This window comes from Panicum virgatum, chromosome 3N (genome assembly GCF_016808335.1).
Source record: "Panicum virgatum strain AP13 chromosome 3N, P.virgatum_v5, whole genome shotgun sequence".
NCBI lineage: Eukaryota > Viridiplantae > Streptophyta > Magnoliopsida > Poales > Poaceae > Panicum > Panicum virgatum.
Genome location: NC_053147.1, coordinates 19,847,643 through 19,864,854, shown reverse-complemented (window position 1 = coordinate 19,864,854; position 17,212 = coordinate 19,847,643). Strand labels below are relative to the sequence as shown.

Sequence of the window (17,212 nt, the reverse complement as noted above, 5' to 3'; positions counted from 1 at the left end):
GGCTCAACTTCTAGGCGTTGATGGATCATCTCTCCATGAGCATGAGCATGAAGGCAAGAAGGGAAAATGAGAATGAAAGAGAAAGGGAAAATTCACATCCTAATCTGCTACTACATACCTAAGCTCCGGACAGATTAATCTGTTCCAAGCAAGTTTCCAATCAGTACCGGATCAGCATTAACATCGGGAGGTAGACGCGCGCACCAACCAGGCGTCCTCGGCGCTGTTCCTTCGACGATATAATTGCCAGATTTCAAGTCCCGTCTCGTCGGTGTGCTTCAACTCTCAACGGGCCTGCTCTTGCTGTTACGATGCTAGGACACACGGCCGCCAATGGCAAGAAGAGCAGCAAGTTCGAGGACTCGGACAGTCGCATGCCGAGGCCCAGGTATAGTCCGGCACCTATTTTTTTCTAGCAATTTTTCACGCTCCGATCCAATCCGAGCCTTTTCTGCTCCGATATCCGGAGGCGGCGATCGAATTCACGGGCAACTCTGCTTCAGGGCCGTGTCTGAGCAGCCGCAGCGTCCAGCGCAGCGTCAGAAGTCGTCGGTGGCGGCAGCGGGCGCGGAGGCAACCGGCGCCGCGGCGCGCCGCGCTCCCGGCGTCCGGGGCATGGCGCCGCGCAGCCCGTTGCACGAGGCAAGGATGTTCTTGTGATCGAATGGACGGCGCAAACACCATGTAGTACGTGTTGTCAGTGACGTGGCGTTTGTGTTTTTTTTTTCGTGAACGTCGATTTGCAGAAGAAGCCCGCCGGTGCTGGTTGTGGCGCCGGCGCGGGGCCACGGGTGGCGGAGCTGGAGGCGAAGCTGGAGAAGGCGCACGGCCAGCTTATGGGAATGCGGGACCAGCTCGCGGCGGCCGAGAAGGCCAGGAAGGACGCGCGCGCCGCGCTTGTCGACACCAAGAAGCGCCTGGCAGCGAAGAAGAGGGACGACGACGCGGCCTCTTCGGCGCCGCCGCCGGTCGAGCACGATGGCGCCAAGGTGCCGGCGCCGGCAGACGGGGCTGCTGGTGGCGCAGAGGGTGCCAATCGGGAGGAAGGCTACATGAGGTCGCCGTCGCCGAGCGCCGACGCCTTCGAGGCGGTCGACGTCGTGTCGGGCGAGTCGGGGAACAACGAGGGCCCGGTCGTCGAGGAGGACAACAAGAAGACTGGTGATGAGGAGGAGGTGGGCAACGCCGTTGCCGATGACAATGGCAAGAAGGGGAGCCCGGAGGTTGAGTTGCTGAGGGCGAAGCTGACGGCCAAGGACATGGAGGGCTACGAGCTGAGGGCGAAGCTGATGGTGATCGACACGGAGGTCGACGATCTGAAGAGGATGGTGATGGCCAAGAGCACGGAGCTCGAGGAGCTGAAGGCGAGGCTGATGCTGAACAATGAGCAGGTCGACAAGCTCACGGCGGATCTGATGGTGAAGGACGCGGAGATCGCCGCCCTCGAGGCCGACAACGCCGACCTGAGCAAGGTGGCCGAGGAGGCCGCCGAGGCCGCGAAGGCGACGTCCGCGCGGGCGCGGGAGGCCGAGCACGCGCTGCGGGAGGGCGCGGCGCGGGAGGCCCGGCTCGCCGAGCGGCTGCGGGCGTCGGAGCACGCCCGGGAGGCGCTGGAGGCCGAGGCGCAGCGCTCGCGCGTGCAGAGCGAGCAGTGGCGCAAGGCGGCCGAGGAGGCCGCCGCGGTGCTCGGTGGCGGCGCGGACCGCGCCACGGGGGCCAGCAGCAGCAGCAGCACGGACAGGCGGCGCCACGGGCCAGCCTCGGCCGGCGGCGGCGAGAGCGAGGGCATTCCAGCCAAGGACGGCGACGAAGAGGGACCCAGTGGCAAGCGGAAGGCCGGCGGGGCCATGCGGGCGCTCAGCGACCTGTGGAAGAAGAAGGCGCAGAAGTGATCGGAAGGCCTTACATGCTCCGCTCCGCTGTCTTGTCCACTCCACTAGGGTAACTTCTAGCGACGATTTACGGCGCAGGATAATTCACTGTTAACGTTATGGGATTATAAGGTAAACCAAAATAAACTCGCGCGTTGTTTCTTTCGTGCAATGTGCCACTGGCCTACTGAATTACTGATTGTATGCTCTAGTGCTAGCACCTAGAAGTGCTAAATTATTCTAGGATGAACAGAGATTTGTTTTTGCGTGGCATTTGCTTGCTGGTGGTGTTGTACTGTTGGTTTCAGTTGCTCGCCCATCGTCATGGATGGATACTGTAATAAAGAAAAATCAAATAGCGTTGAACAAACCGCAAGTAAATCGCCCAATGATGAACTTATTATAGTCATCCGTAACTTCTGGATCTCACGGCCGATCCGACTCACTGTGCTTGCGCCCCACCCACTCCATGCTCGCCCGGTCGCCCCCTTCCTTCCTCTTCCATTTCCCTTTCCTTTTTCTTTCTTCCCCCCATGGCAACTGAGCGGCGCGCAGGCGGCGGGCCAGTGGTGGGGATGCGCGGCGTGACAGGGAGGTGATGTGGCGGGCCGGTGGCGGCCAGAGTTAAATAAACCGACCCATCTGGTCAAACCGGCGCGGTCCGGTAGTGGTTTACCGGACCGGTTTGACCGGAAATCGGTGGAAACCGGTCAAATTCAAAATCAAATTCAAAATCGCATGTTCAATCGGTTCCGACCTGCTTACCGGTCGGTTTGACCGGTTTACCAGCCGGTTTGACTAGTAACCGGTCGGTTTGACTGGTAACCGGCCAAATTCAATTTTTTTTTCTTTTTTGGTTTAAATTCAAATGCCCGCAAAGTATACTAAATAAATGTTTGTATAACATATTTTAGCCTAAATGAACCCTCCATCCCTCTTTTGTACTACTTTTACATTGTATTTGTATACTTTTATATGCACGTTTTTTTGTTTAACTTCAAATCCCCGCAAACTATACTAAATGAACGAATTTTTGAGAAAAATTGTCACCATTAGACTCGTCGCACCTTGAAGTATTTTTAAAATTTTTTTAGAAATTTTTCATTTTTTTGAATTCAAATTTGAATTTTGAATTTGGGTCGGTTTGGTACCGGCCCAAACCGGAACCGAGCCGGACCGGTTTGACCGGTAACCGGTCAAACCGGACGGTTCCCACTAGTTTGGTGAACCCTGGCGGCGGCGGCGACGGGGCTAGTGGTGGGGAGGCGGCTAGGCAGGCCGGTAGTTTTTTATTTTTTTAAATTGTTTGATACAAAATTTTTTTTACCTAAGTTTATTATTTTTGGATGTAAAAATTCTCTTCAAAATTTTTCAATTTATTTCGTAAAATTTTTTCTTTCTATTTCTTTTCTATCTCTCCAAAAATTTTCTTGAAAGTTTTTTCTATCTCTCCAATTTTTTCCTTAAAATTTTTCTCTCTCTCTACAATTTTTCTTGAAAAAATTTTCTGAACTTTTTTCATCAGAAAATAGCAAAAAAGTTACTAAAGAGAAAAAAAGAACGGTCGGAAGATTAACCGTTGTTGAGAATCCGTCCCTATGGTCGACCGTAAACTAGCCTCTCCCCATAAATCGGAATGAGGGCGAGAATTTGCGGCAATGTAGACGCACAAGAGATTTGTGCACTGCTACATTTGTATGGAGATGAGCCTATAACAATATTCCAGGCGTTGCAAGAAAAGGTGTAGAACTAGACGCCTCATATTTGAGGTACCTTCATTTTGATGAAGATTGTGGTCATCTCCCCTTTAAATGCAAGTACATTAGGCACGCTAGCTAGTAGAAGCGTTGACCTTAACGAAACAAAGCTTAGTTTTTAAAGAAAATATTGATGTGAAATCCGGTCAACACACCGAATATGCTAGGATTGTAACGAATCAGGCCACTGTTTCTCCAGCCATGCCAATTTTTCATTCTATAAACCGATTCTATATGTAGAAGTACAACAACAATAACAATTCTTTTTTTCCCAAGCAAGTTGGGGTAGGCTAGAGATGAAACCCGAAAGAAATAAGTTCAAGGTTCAGGCACATTGATAGCTAGTCTCCAAGCGCTCCTATCCAAAACTATCTCTTTAGAAATATTTCAATCCTTAAGATCTCTCTTAACCGACTCATCCCACGTCAGTTTTGGTCTACCTCTACCCCTCTTTACATTGTCGACCCGCTCAAGAACCTCATTACGCACCGGCGCCTTAGGAGGTCTTCGTTGGACATGTCCAAACCATCTCAGCTGATGCTGGGTAAGTTTCTCCTCAATTGGTGCCACCCCGACCCTATCCCGAATAACTTCGTTTCGGACTCTATCCCTCCTTGTGTGCCCGCAAAACCACCACAACACCCACATCTCTGCTACACTCAGTTGCTGGACATGTCGCCTTTTTGTAGGCCAACATTCAGTACCATATAACATCGCCGGACGAATTGCTGTCCTATAAATTTGCCTTTTAGCTTTTGTGGCACCCTCTTGTCACAAAGGATGCCAGAACCTTGCCGCCATTTCAACCAGCCACCTGAAATTCTATGCCTAACATCTTCATCAATGTCGCCATCCTTTTGTAGCACCGATCCTAAATACCGAAAAGTATCATTCTGGACCACCACTTGCCCATCTAGACTAACATATCCCCCCTCATGCCTAGTCGCGCTGAAATCGCACATCATGTACTCGGTCTTGGTCCTACTAAGTTTGAACCCTTTCGACTCTAACGTGCGTCTCCACAGCTCTAACTTCCTATTAACCCCTGCCCTACTCTCGTCAACTAGCACCACATCATCAGCAAAGAGCATACACCAAGGGATCACACCTTGTATATCCCTTGTGACCTCATCCATCACTAAAGCAAATAAATAAGGGCTCAGTGCTAACCCCTGGTGTAGGCCTATGTTAATAGGAAAGTCAGTGGTGTTGCCATCACATGTCCGGACAAACATCGTCGCATCCTTGTACATATCCTTAATGAGGGTAATGTACTTAGTTGGGACTTTGTGCTTCTTCAAGGCCCACCGCATGATATTTCTCGGTACTTTGTCATATGACTTCTCAAGGTCAATGAAGACCTATATGTAGAAGTGAAGCAAGAAAATACCCTCAGGCACACATGCTTTCATTAATGGACTAACTTTTAGATGTGTGCTTAATTTTTCTACCGGGAAACATATACTATGGAGTTTCTCGTTAATTTAATAGAAATGCTTAATTTCTTCCATCTCAAAAATAAAAACTACTAACATAGCTCCCTATATAGTTGACAACATGCATATTAACACCACCACACTTGTAGTCACTTCGGTAATCTTAAGATCCACTACCTAGTCTGTCGTAGGCGTTCGTAGCGGTGGGGTTTGTATATGTGTGCTGTTTCTTTTTATTTTTTGATTGGTTTATCCATGGAAGCATGGAACAAGGACTACTGTATTGCAAGAAAGCGGAGCTCTGCACTTAGCTTGGAATTTTGGATGCGCGTTGAGGGTTTGTTTAGATCTCAAATTTTTTTTAAAAAAAACGTCACATCGAATATTTGGACACATGCATGAACTATTAAATAAAATATATTTACAAAGCTTTTTGTATGGATGGGTTGTAAATCGCGAGACGAATCTAATGAGCCTACTTAATTTATAGTCCGAATTACTTCGAGATCTCGTTTTTAGTTTCTAATCATTAGAGGTTTGTGTAAATCCATGATTCGCAACAGTGATGCTACAGTAATCATCTATTAATTATGGATTAATCATGGATTAATTAGGCTCATTAGATTCGTCTCGCGATTTACAATCCATCCATGCAAAAAAATTTGTAAGTAGACTTATTTAATACTCCAAATTAGCAATATTCTCTTTCAAAATTTTTTGCCAAAATGATCTAAACACACCCTGAAGCTATAAAATGAGGTCCATCGGCACTGAATCCGCATATACTCAATGAGTAAATGGAAACACTAAAGAGAACAAACACTAGAACACTACAACAGAGATGGAAAACAAAACCCCTGCCCTTGCTATATATATTTGGCTAGATAACCTGTACCTTTATTCTTGCTTTTTTTGGGCATAGCTACTCTTACCAAATTTGCCCAAACCCAATGTATCATCATCATTAGGTCAGCATGGCAAACGGTGAAAAGGTGGCATACCATTTATAGAAAACACACACATAACATTCACACAGCAAATACAGCATAGCATCGAGCCCAGAGGCAATACAAAAGCTCCCTGCAGCTAGTACCACAGCCACTGTACACTTGGCAAAGGCTAAGGATGGAATCGGATCGGATACGCATGGAATCGGATTTGGATAGCACTTTTTACCGCATTTTAACTCGGATACGGATACGGATTCGGATGTTGTCGGATACTATGCAAAACTGATGTCTCGAATTCGGATGCGGATTCGGATATTTACTTGATTTGGAACATAGTTATATTTGATTGTTTTATTCATTATAAACATATTTCGAAGGTATCGCTAAGTCATTATACAATAAGAATTAAAGTATGTAACCGTTGTAGTTAAGAAAAAGACATCTCATCAAAACATATTTATCCATAAATATTTAAATAGTTAATAATATAAAGATATAAAATGCAAATGAATAAATATTTTAATGGAAATATCAATAGTTATAAAGAATAAATGGAATAAAGTATATTTATAATTTTATCAATAAGCGGATAAACCAAAGTAAATTAAAATCAATATGACTATCCATATCAAAATATAGTTAATTAAATTGAAATTAATTAAACTTAATCTTTATATGTCATTAGTAATATTAAACCTAGTAGCATATGTCATTTCACTCTTAAATAGTTCCACTAAATACATTATTATTAGTATATCACTAATCATTTGTTATATATATAATTTTTAATAGTAATCTATGTGCTCATTCTTATTCGAATACGGATGTTGCGAATATTGTCGAATACGGATGTGGAATCGGATAGAGAAAAATGAGAAAAAACGAATTCGGATATGTCCACTTTAAAACCACATTACAATCGGATACGAATACAGATATCCATATTAGGTGCGGATACAAATATGCAAAAAATTCGGATAACCATTTCCACCTTCCCACCCTTACCAAAGTCGCAAAGCTGGCATCGGCAGCAACACAAAGCATGCATATAACAGAGCAGTCCGTAGTACAACAGAGCACACACCTGTCTATGTATCCAACCCCACCCACCTACCTAGCTCTCCTGGTCCAGCAATCAGTAGTGCACTGGCCTCCATTGATCTCCAGGAGCAGGGAGGCCCGCCGCTGGCACTTGGCAGGCAGGGGCATGGCGCGACAGGTGTGGTGCGCCCGGTGCCTATCGCCTAGATCAGATGCGGAAGGGGTCCAGGCGGTTGTCGCCGAGGCGCGAGCGGTAGGCAGCCTTCTTGTAGTCGCCCCATGTGAAGTCCCTGTACAGGCCCTGCTCGCCGCGCCCCAGCAGCTCCGGCAGCGGCGCGATCCGCTGCGCCGGCGCCGGCCCCGCGAAGTAGATCATGGACACCCGCGGCTTCAGGCTGTTGGCCACCACCCGGTGCCGCACACTTTTCAGCCTCCCATTCGTCAGGACCTGGCAGCGCACGTACGTCGTACGACACATCCATCATCCCAATCTATCATGGGTGCGTGTCTGTGCATGTGGGTATGCTGCTATGCGCGGCGGGCTGGCGTACCTCCAGGGAGTCGCCGACGATGACGAAGAAGGCGTCGCGGTCGGGCGGCACGGGCACCCACCGCCCGTCGCGGAGGGCGAGCTGCAGCCCGGCGGTGCCGTTGGAGCGGAGCACGGACACCAGCTGCGGGTCCGTGTGCTCGCCGAAGCCCGTCACGGCGCACGAGTCCAGGAGGCGCTGCAGCAGCGGGCACGGCGGGTAGTGGTTCACCCGGAGCACCCGGTCGCTCGCCGCACCCGCCACCATCCTGCTCAGCGCGTCCCGCGGCGCCACGCCGAGCCCCTCCGCCACCGCCTCCAGCACCGACGCCGCCACCCCGCGCACGGCGCCCACGTACTCGTTCACCGCGTCCCTGCTCGCACGCACGCATCGTGAACCCAGAACTCGTTACTACCGTAGAACGGCAATGGCGGCGCTGGCTGATGATGAATTCCAAGTTCCAACACCAGATTGTTAATTTGCTAATTACCGCAGCGAGGGCGACGGCACAGGGGAGGCGACGGAGCCCTGGTCGACGGCGAGGAGGAGGTACTCGAGCCACCCCATGTCGCCATTGCGTCCGATGCGCTTGCACCCGTACCCCAGCGGGTCGGCGGGGCCGGACGCGTCCTTCTCCGCCTGCGGCCTGGCGAAGAACGCGACGGCCTCGGCCTCCAGCCTGTCCGCGACGCCCGCCGGCACGCCGTGGTTGACCACCTTGAAGAACCCGAACCGCTCGCACGCGTCCACGACGGCCAGCGCCGCGCCGGGGCCCGAGAAGTCGACGGCCGGCACGCCGGGGAAGGCGGGGCCGCCCCCGCCCCCGGTCTCCGGCGACCTCACCAGCGAGATTTGGTCGAGCGCCGGCGGCTTCACGAGGACGACCATGGTTGGTGGATTGGTGGTGCCGCCAAGAAACAGAGCACCACCGAACGATCACTGCTGGTCAGATCGAGCTCGAGTAGTGCATGTGGAGGGGAGGTGAAGTGCTTCTGTTCGTGCCTCGTATATATAGGGGAGCGCCGCGGCGGCGGGGCCCGGAGCCAAGCGGCGATACGAAACGAGCGGGGATGGAGCGAGCGGCGTCGTCCTCGTACCACTTTTTCGGCTCGGAGTGTTCTGTGGAAGAAGGAGACGTGTCCCGGCGCGATCCGCTGGAGAGGAGGGGCGAGGTGATAAGTGTCGCACCGGCCGGGTGCTGTTCATCTCGGATAATGTTTCTGTTGACGGATTCCTGCCAAGGTAGAGTGGCGCAATGATGAGGATGAGAAGCCCCAACCCCAATTAGTATCCCCGCCATCATGGCAGGGCATTTGAACGAAGCGAGGCAGTGGGTTTGGGCGCTCTAATGATTGGTGTTGCACACGGATCCCTGGAGCATTCTGTTAGGAGGTAGAGATATGGATGGCCAAACGGGCCGCCCGGGCACGGCACGACCCGAGTACGACCGGCACTGGCACGGGGAGGCACGGCACACCGGGGCACGGCGGCGCCGCCGTGCCATGCCGCGTAGTGCCGCCGTGCCAGCATCCCGGCTCGGGCACGGCCCTACGAGGGCGCCGGCGTGCTGGGCTGTGCCCCTGGGCACGGCAGCACGACAGGCCCGAGTGGCGGCGGCCACGGCGAGGCCCGGTGGGGAAGGCCGGCGCAGCTGCGCAGGCGACGGGTGGGGGCGACGGCGGCCCTTGGCGGCGGCGGCGAGGTGGTCGAGGACGAGCTGCGGCTAGGCGGCGACGCGACGCGGAAGAGGCAGGGGACGCCGCCGCCGAGGTCGCACGCCGGCTGCGCCCCGGCCCTCGTGGTGGCGACCGCAGCCAAGCCGAGGAGGCCAAGCAGAACAGCAGCGCGAGGCTGCGGAGGGGCGACGGTGGCATCCGGGGGCGCGGCGGTGGACCAGCAGCGGCGGCAGCCGGGGCAGCAGCGGCCGGGAGAGCGGCGCGCGCGCAAGGGAGTCAGGGAGAGGAAGGAGTGGAGAGAGGGGAAGGAGTGAGTAAGTTAGGGTTTCTGATTTCAGATGGGCTTTGCTTTTTGGGCTGTTAAACGGGCTACATCGTGCCGGCCCATTAACCGGGCCGTGCCCGTGCTTGTGCCGCGGGCCGGTTCTGCGGCCCAGGCACGGCCCGGGTCCAGGCACGGGCACGGCATTGGCCCGCATGGCCACGGGCCGGGCCGTGCTCAGGCCGTGCTAGTGCTGGCTTAGCAAGTCTGGCCCATGTGGCCAACTATAGGTAGAGAGTGACTGTGCGCTTGATCCAGCATCCAACGACGATGTGGAGCTTCTGAATGCTTAGCATCTCTTTCTATTCTCTTTTGGAGCATTGCTTATTTAAATATATTTGTTATATTATATATTTCAGTGTAGATGTTAGTTTATGTATGCTGTAAAAGTTAAACAACATATGACCAACGTATTATCTCAAGCCCTACACTCTAGCGAGCGTGTCGCTACACTCCCCCCTTCCATCATTATATTGTACCAAAGCGCCTCCACTTTACATCGATGTTGTGGAGGGCCAGTGGAGCTTATGAGAAACCATCGCTCAAGCTACAAATGATTTAAGGAAAAGTTCAATTTACACCCTTAAATTATTGCAAAAGTCAGATTTTCAATCTTAAACTATAAAACCAGATAAATAGCCCATCCAACTATCGAAACCGGACAAATTTAGCTCTTTTGATGATTTTGAAGGTGGTTTTCAATTTTAGGAAAATTAAAAATATTCAAACTAAACAATTCATAATTAATTCATTTTAAATAAAAAATACGAAATGGGTATCCAATTTTTTCTAAAAAAGTAACCTATCTATTGGCATTGTACTTGTCATTTATTCAAATCCATTTTTTTATATTCATAGTATTTGGTTGCTTGTAGTTATGCCTATTATTTTTGAATAAATAAGATTCAAATAGAACAATAATAGATACACTACGTATTTTTTTTGAAACTAGTATCATATTTTTCCATTTTAAAATGATTTAGTTTTGATTTTATAGATTTCAATAGAGTTTTTTAATTTTTCTTAAAACTCAAAGCCACCTTCGAAACCACCCTAAGTGCCAAATTTATCCGGTTTCGATAGTTGCATGGTCTATTGTCGCTGCTGAGAATGGGCGACTACTAAACTACTTGATTGCTCGTTTGTTGTGCGCTTAATCGAATATGGTCTAGCACGCAAGGACTCGAGGATTTAGACTAGTTCGGGCCGAAAATGCCCTACGTCCAGAATGGAGGGTAGTATTCTTACTCTATTGCTCTCGAGCCCGAGTGCTCAAGGTACAGAGGGGACTTACAAGCTGTTTCAGGCAGTGTCGAACCTCTAGGAGTCCAACCCTTTCCTACTGTGGCGGAACCACCCAAAACAAATGGGTCCGGGTGCTCAGATCATTGTTGCTAGGCAACGCTGACCCAAAAATGGCACTCACTGGTAGTTCCTCGAGTAAAATCTCGATTAAAGCCACGCTTTCCAGGATCAAACAGACAACACCACACGAAGGTAAGCCCAGAGATTACAACACAGATCATTTCATACATCTCAGAGTTGCAGCGGAAATTTAATTATTACAAAATGGTTCTAAAAATAAGACAAGTACTACAGAGGTCTTATCTACAACAGTTCATCAGAGTATCATTATTTGCAGCGGAAGGATGAAAATAGCTAACGTCATAATGATGTCACGATGAAGCCCGTACGAGACATCAATCAGTAGAGTTAGTGTTGGCCGGGAAAACAACCCACTCCACAGACCAACCCGAAGGTAAAGCAAGGCTTACCCGTCTCCGGATATACCTTAGTCCGATAACTAGACATGCAAGGCTTTTTGGTTTATGGGATTTGTTTTGCCAAAAACGCCACTAGACATGCAGAAGTGTTAAGCACTCTCATTATCCGTGAGCGGCGAAACGATTCGAATCGAGTTTATTAACCTTGAAAGGCAAACCTAACACACACGCCCGGGGCACCGATGGGTCACCCCAAGCAACCTTAATTTCTCCTTTCTTCCCGGGTCGTGGATCAGGGCCACCCCCTCAAGTACATGGCCCCACGGACTATGGACGGCGTCGGGTCGTGCCAGCACGTGCACTTGCCAGGGAACAAATTCAAGTGGGTGGGAAAAAGTCCACTTGCCGGTCCAATCAGGTACCGAGCTTACCGATTACCATATTCTCGGCATGTGGCTAGTACGTTCAAACCCTTAACAACCACTACCACTCACTACGGCCTTAGTACATTATTCCTACACGGACAGGGTCCCATGATCCCGCCGTAAACCTTATGATTGCAGTATGTGGTAAAACAATCAGATCCTATAATCTCGCGAGTAGCAGGATACCACTCGACTTCTACCGTACCTAGTTAGCGGGGCAACTAGTCGAGAAAAAGAACCGGGTAACAATACATAGGTACGTAGGGATCATACATCTAAGATTTTCGATCAACGCCTAGAAAATGTAAATGCGCAAATAAAATTATTACAACACATATGAATAGTTAGATGAATAATAACGCTGAAAATAATGGGTTATGCACCGGGGCTTGCCTTCCTGAGCAAAGTTAGCCTTGGGCTCTTCCGAACATTGGTCCGGGTCTTGATTCACTTCAATTAAATTCAAGTCAGTTAGATTCAGCCGAGATTCCGCGGGCTCATTCTCGTTAGTAAGCACCAACTTAGAAAGACCGTCGGATAGATAAACAAAATCTATATGAATGCAAAAGTGCTCTTTGTTACAAAAATGTTTGTTACAGAAATGTTTGTTACAAAAATGATATCAATCACATTTTTTTCTTCAAGATAAAGTTGCAGTTCAACAAATGTGTTCTTTAAGTGATGACTTGTTTAACTTAATTTACTGGGCAGTCATTTATAGAGTAGTTCTTATCTTCACTTTACTTCATAAAATGAAATGGGTGGCAGTTTTTATTTTCTACTTATTATGCATAAGGATATTTGACAATTTCATTCCATAAGCAAAAAACAGGTTATGGTTCTATAAATTTTACACAAGGTTGTAGTTCTATGCATGCACCAGTAGTTAAAATTTCAGCTACAAACAGCAAAGCATTTAGGCATGAAAAATCATTTAAACAGAGCAAGTGCATAACAAGATAAATTCATACAGAATGATTTAAAGCATTTATGGAGTTAAATTTTTTACAGGAGACTGTATATATGTTGTACTCTACTGTAATTTTTCTAGATTTTAATCATGCAGATATCAGGAGCAATAATTATGACAACATAAACATATGTAGAGCAAGATTAATTTCTACAGGAAAGTACAAAATGTTTCTGTTTCTCAAAATTTGAAAAATGATTCTAAAAAATATATTTAATCCACTGTATTTGTTTCATAATTTTATTAAGTATGAATCAGGAGAAATAATTTTGACAATATTAAATCAGCTATAAAAAGATTAAAATGTACAATGAGTTTTGGTGTGTTTCTGGGTCTCAAATTTTTACTAGTGTCTACTATTTAAATGATTAAGCTACATTAAAAGCTTCAGTATTTAAAACCATTTACAACTACAGTAATACATTTACTTATTTAAAAACATGCATAAATATTCCAGCTAGTTTCTGTTAAGTAATCATGTTCAAACTTTTTGTACAGCATTTAACATCTATAAGATGATTCTAGGAAACTTTCAACTATAAACATGTAGTATAAAGACCAGAGCAAAACTGACAAACTAAGCCAGGTATTATCAAGAGTAAATAATATCTCTGGTTCTACTCAACATTTGACCCTCAAGCTTGGCATACAGGTTCATCTACTCAAAACTAATTAATGGTACAAATTTCAAATTTTTCTAAGTACTAGAACTATTTATCATGAGATAGCACTATTACACATGGATTAAATCAAAACCATATCTAGAGATATGTGATGGCTTTCAAACTTTTACTGCATTGTTATTTTAGGATCTTAAGTGCACAGAAAACATTTCATACACAGAACTGAACTAGAACATCCAGAACAAAAATGCAAACTATCATGCTTGATCCAACAAAGAGTAGGGTTTCATCTAGTTACAAGTCTTATCTGGTGCTCAAATTTTTACATCAAGCTAAGAATGGCATGGAGTAGCTACCTACCAAAAATCACACAAAGATACTGAGCAGAACTCCTAGAACAATTAAAGTCCCTTTAATCTAATCTTTTTCCTAGATTAAAATGTAAGCAAAAACTGAGTATGTGCATGTAATAAAAGTTGTAGAGTTTGTCACAAGGATTCCATAAAAGTTGGATTTCTATTTTTATGATTTTTCTACGAATTTCTACGCATTTTCAAATTTTGCTGCTTTGAGTTCAAGCGTATTTTACAGATTACTCCCTGGAGGTTTTGGTTCTTCTCAAACGAGGTCCCTGGCTGGGATTCAGAGTAGGGGAGGGAAGGGCGCGCCGATTTCCGGTGAGCTCACTCACTGTCGGCGTGGGCTAGGTGGGGGAGGGGCACAAGGGGGTTGAGGCAAACCTAGGAAGCCACTCGGTGGGGCGCGGGCCGGTCGGAGGCGGCCTCTCCACGCGGAGCAGGAATGGCGGCGATGGTGAGCGGCGGCGGCGGTGCTCCGGTGGGCGAGCAGGGACAGAACTGGGCTGAGGAGCTTTGTTGGGAGGTGGGGAAACTCGCTGGGTAGTCGATTTGGGAGGAGGGAGGCCCGAGTTAGGAGCTCCACTGCGAGCTAGGGGAGACGGCGGCCATGGGGTCCGGCGACCGTCCTGGGCGATTCCGGCGGGCCAGGGCGGAGGGGGATGGGTCGGGGAGGTGCAGTATGGGGTCGAGGAGGCCGTGGGCAGCTTGTATTGTAGAATGTGGGGGCGGAGGGGGTGGTACCACGGTGAGCTGAGCTCGCCGGAGTTGGGAATGGCGGGGGCGTGCTGTCCGCGCATGCAGGAGGAGCCCTACCCCTTTTATAGGCGCAGGCAGAGGGAGGAGAGCGAACTGGGGAGAGCGAGCTGGGGGAGGGCGACCGGGATGGCGTGGGCGCGTGGCCAGGGAACGGCGACGGCCGTCGCCGTCGTGGCGAGCAGGGAAGCATAGAGGGTGCGTGGCGTCTGCTCGAGGTGCTAGGGAGGAATGGTTTTGGCCGAAACCGTGGGCGAGCGGGGTGGTTTGGCCGGGGGCGTGACGCGTGGCCGGCTAGGTGGCCAGCGCCGGCGTACAGACGCCACCCGTAGGCATGGTGCAGGGAGGCGAGAGGTAGGAGATGGAGTGGAGGGTAATTTCGTAATTAACTCGAAGTTCAAGATTCAAATCTGTAAACTCAATTTTTCACCTTCTTCTTGGCCTCAAATGAAAAACTTTTGAATACCATTTTTGTTCATTTTTTCGAGATCTACAACTTTTGTTTTAGACACTTTTTCATTTGAGCAATGATTTATGAGTTATTTTAATAAATTCAAAAGCTCCTTAAAAGGATTGATTTTATTTATTTATTTGGGTTGATTTTGGACCACTACCTTTTAAGCACATGTTACTAAATGTACTAGATTTTTGTGTACAACATTCTTGTGAGATGATTTGGACAAGAAATGTGGTTAGAACCTTCTTTATTTGCTCTCACAAATTATTTGGCTTTGCGATTTTTGTAATCGTGAAGCCGCTGGACTCGGTTCGATGACCCCTGGTCGGGGCGTCCCATCCACCTGTTCGCATCCCCAGCTTTTGGCGGGTGCCAGTGCTGGCGTGACGGTGGCGCGCCGGTTTTAATGGCCGGCTGGGGCGCTGGTACCGCGGAATCTCGAGGCCTGCAGACGCGTCTCATCACCGTGCCGTGGGCGCTTCAGCTTCTCCCCTGCCGGGGGTCGCCTAGCATTGGTGAGTCGCACGGTGGCAGTTCCCCCGTGTGGTGTGACGGTCACTCAGCGCGCTGGGCTCGGTCTCTTCGCAATGAAGAGAGGCGCGCGGCTCGGTGAGGACTTTTGGTGCGCCCCGTTTGACTGGCCCGTTGGGTGCCGCGTCCGTTCATGCCCATGTTTGCCTATAAATAGGGGTGTCGTGGACACTTGGTTCCACACAAGAAACATATCATGTAGATCTTTCTAGTAGTTTTCTTCCTCACACCCCATACCCGCCCTCCAAATGAGAACGGGCATGTCTTATGGCTCTGGTGCTAGAAGAATGCTTGCGAGCGGCGGAGGATTTTCCTCAGGCATGAAAACATCAACGTGTTCATCCCGCCTACCGCTGACCGGCATCGAGGAGTTCGAGGGCTTCCTGCCGGAGTTTGGCAGGATAGGCCACTGGTCTGCCGGCTCCCTCGCCAATCGGTGTGGGTGGCTTCCGGCCTCGCTGGTGGCCTCCTTGGACTCTCCTCGGCGTCGGCCCGGCGACCTGGTGGTGGTGGACCTATCCTGCCACGGGGGTTGCCCTTACCCACCCCACTTGCTGGTGCCGCTCCCCCGAGACTTCGGGTGGGTGCATCACCGCCGTCGGCGCGGAGCTGCGGACCCGCTGCCTCATCTTCCAACCCCATTTGGATGGCAGCACAGCTTGGTACTGTGCTTCGTGGCAGCGGGGGACGGTCATGGGCTCCTCTCTCTTTTGGCAGGGTGGTCTTGTATCTAGGATGGGTCTCCGCGCCTCCGCTCGGAGGCTAGCGGTTTTCTGAGTGGCGACTGGAAGGCGAAGTGGTCGGGGCAAGGAGATCATGGCCTGTCTTCCAGTGCTTGAGGAAGATAACCAGAAGTGGCACCAGCGAGGAGTTCGGGCTAACATCAGCTCCGAAGACTCTTCCTCGACGACGTCGTCTGCCTCTACCTCTGCCGGGGGTCTCTCGGTGCGGCTGATGCTAGAAGAAGGCTTGCGAGGTGCTACAAGAAGTCTTGCGATGTTCTTTGTCCATGTCTTGCAGCTTGCCGTGTAGCAGCCGTTGCCTTAGCCCCCTTTTGTTGCTCCCTTTGTGGGAGTAAATAGATTTGATCCATTGTATCCACTGTCTTCAACAGCTAGCTTTTGTTTGTTGTAATGGCCTCCGGCCATTTGTCTTAAGAAGACGAATAATGAAATGAAGCTGCCTGGGGGCGTTGTTGTTTGCTTATTCTGCCGCACTATCTTTTCGTTTTCGTGCCTCAATGATGAATGAACTCCACTGTGATCCGTGGTGATCGGAGGAGGTGAACCCTGCCACTTGACCTAGATGACCCCGAATGGCGGGTTCGGTGAGCTCGATAATGGGTACGCCCATTTAAGGACAATCCGAGTGAAGTCCGACCCCGTCAAGGATGACAGGATCAACGGAGCTCCATTGGGAGCACTCCACTGCTCAACGTCCCACATCCCAGTCAGATGCCCGTGTCATCCGCCGGCTCAGGGGGCCTAGATGGTCTCTCCCCTGGAGGGGATTCCGTGGGATGCTAGAGGCCGGATCGGACAAGAAAATTTGAGACAACCTGTTCGCTGCCAGGGCAGGTCGGGCTTGGGCCGCTTGGTGCTCGTCTCGGTTTTTCTTCCCTGGCTCTTTTAGTCAAGGTGGGGTGGAGCCCTTAGCGGACTGGCCTTCGAACCTTGAAATCGAATCGTGCGGTTAAGATTCATTTGAGGCTTCGAAACAGTTCGTCGCCTTCCCTGCAATTGGAAATGAATGGACGATGAGGGGTTTAATTAAAATTGTGGAGTACG

General features: G+C 49.5%; 2 protein-coding genes across 2 annotated transcripts; one reads left to right on the top strand and one right to left on the bottom strand.

Annotated features, from left to right (window-relative positions):
- The first annotated feature begins 14 nt into the window (after nucleotides 1-14).
- On the top strand, nucleotides 15-2,144 carry LOC120664932 (interactor of constitutive active ROPs 1-like). The gene is made up of 2 exons (XM_039944323.1): nucleotides 15-388; nucleotides 504-2,144. Exon 2 carries the CDS (start codon nucleotides 837-839, stop codon nucleotides 1,890-1,892), a length of 1,056 nt encoding a protein of 351 aa, XP_039800257.1. The 5' UTR covers nucleotides 15-388; nucleotides 504-836; the 3' UTR covers nucleotides 1,893-2,144.
- A 4,777-nt stretch (nucleotides 2,145-6,921) lies between these two features.
- LOC120664931 (gibberellin 2-beta-dioxygenase 3-like) lies at nucleotides 6,922-8,741 on the bottom strand. The gene is made up of 3 exons (XM_039944322.1): nucleotides 8,076-8,741; nucleotides 7,607-7,958; nucleotides 6,922-7,503 (listed from the first exon to the last, which is right to left on the bottom strand). The coding sequence occupies exons 1-3, from the start codon at nucleotides 8,471-8,473 to the stop codon at nucleotides 7,264-7,266; spliced, it is 990 nt and encodes a 329-aa protein (XP_039800256.1). The 5' UTR covers nucleotides 8,474-8,741; the 3' UTR covers nucleotides 6,922-7,263.
- Between the last annotated feature and the right edge of the window lie 8,471 nt (nucleotides 8,742-17,212).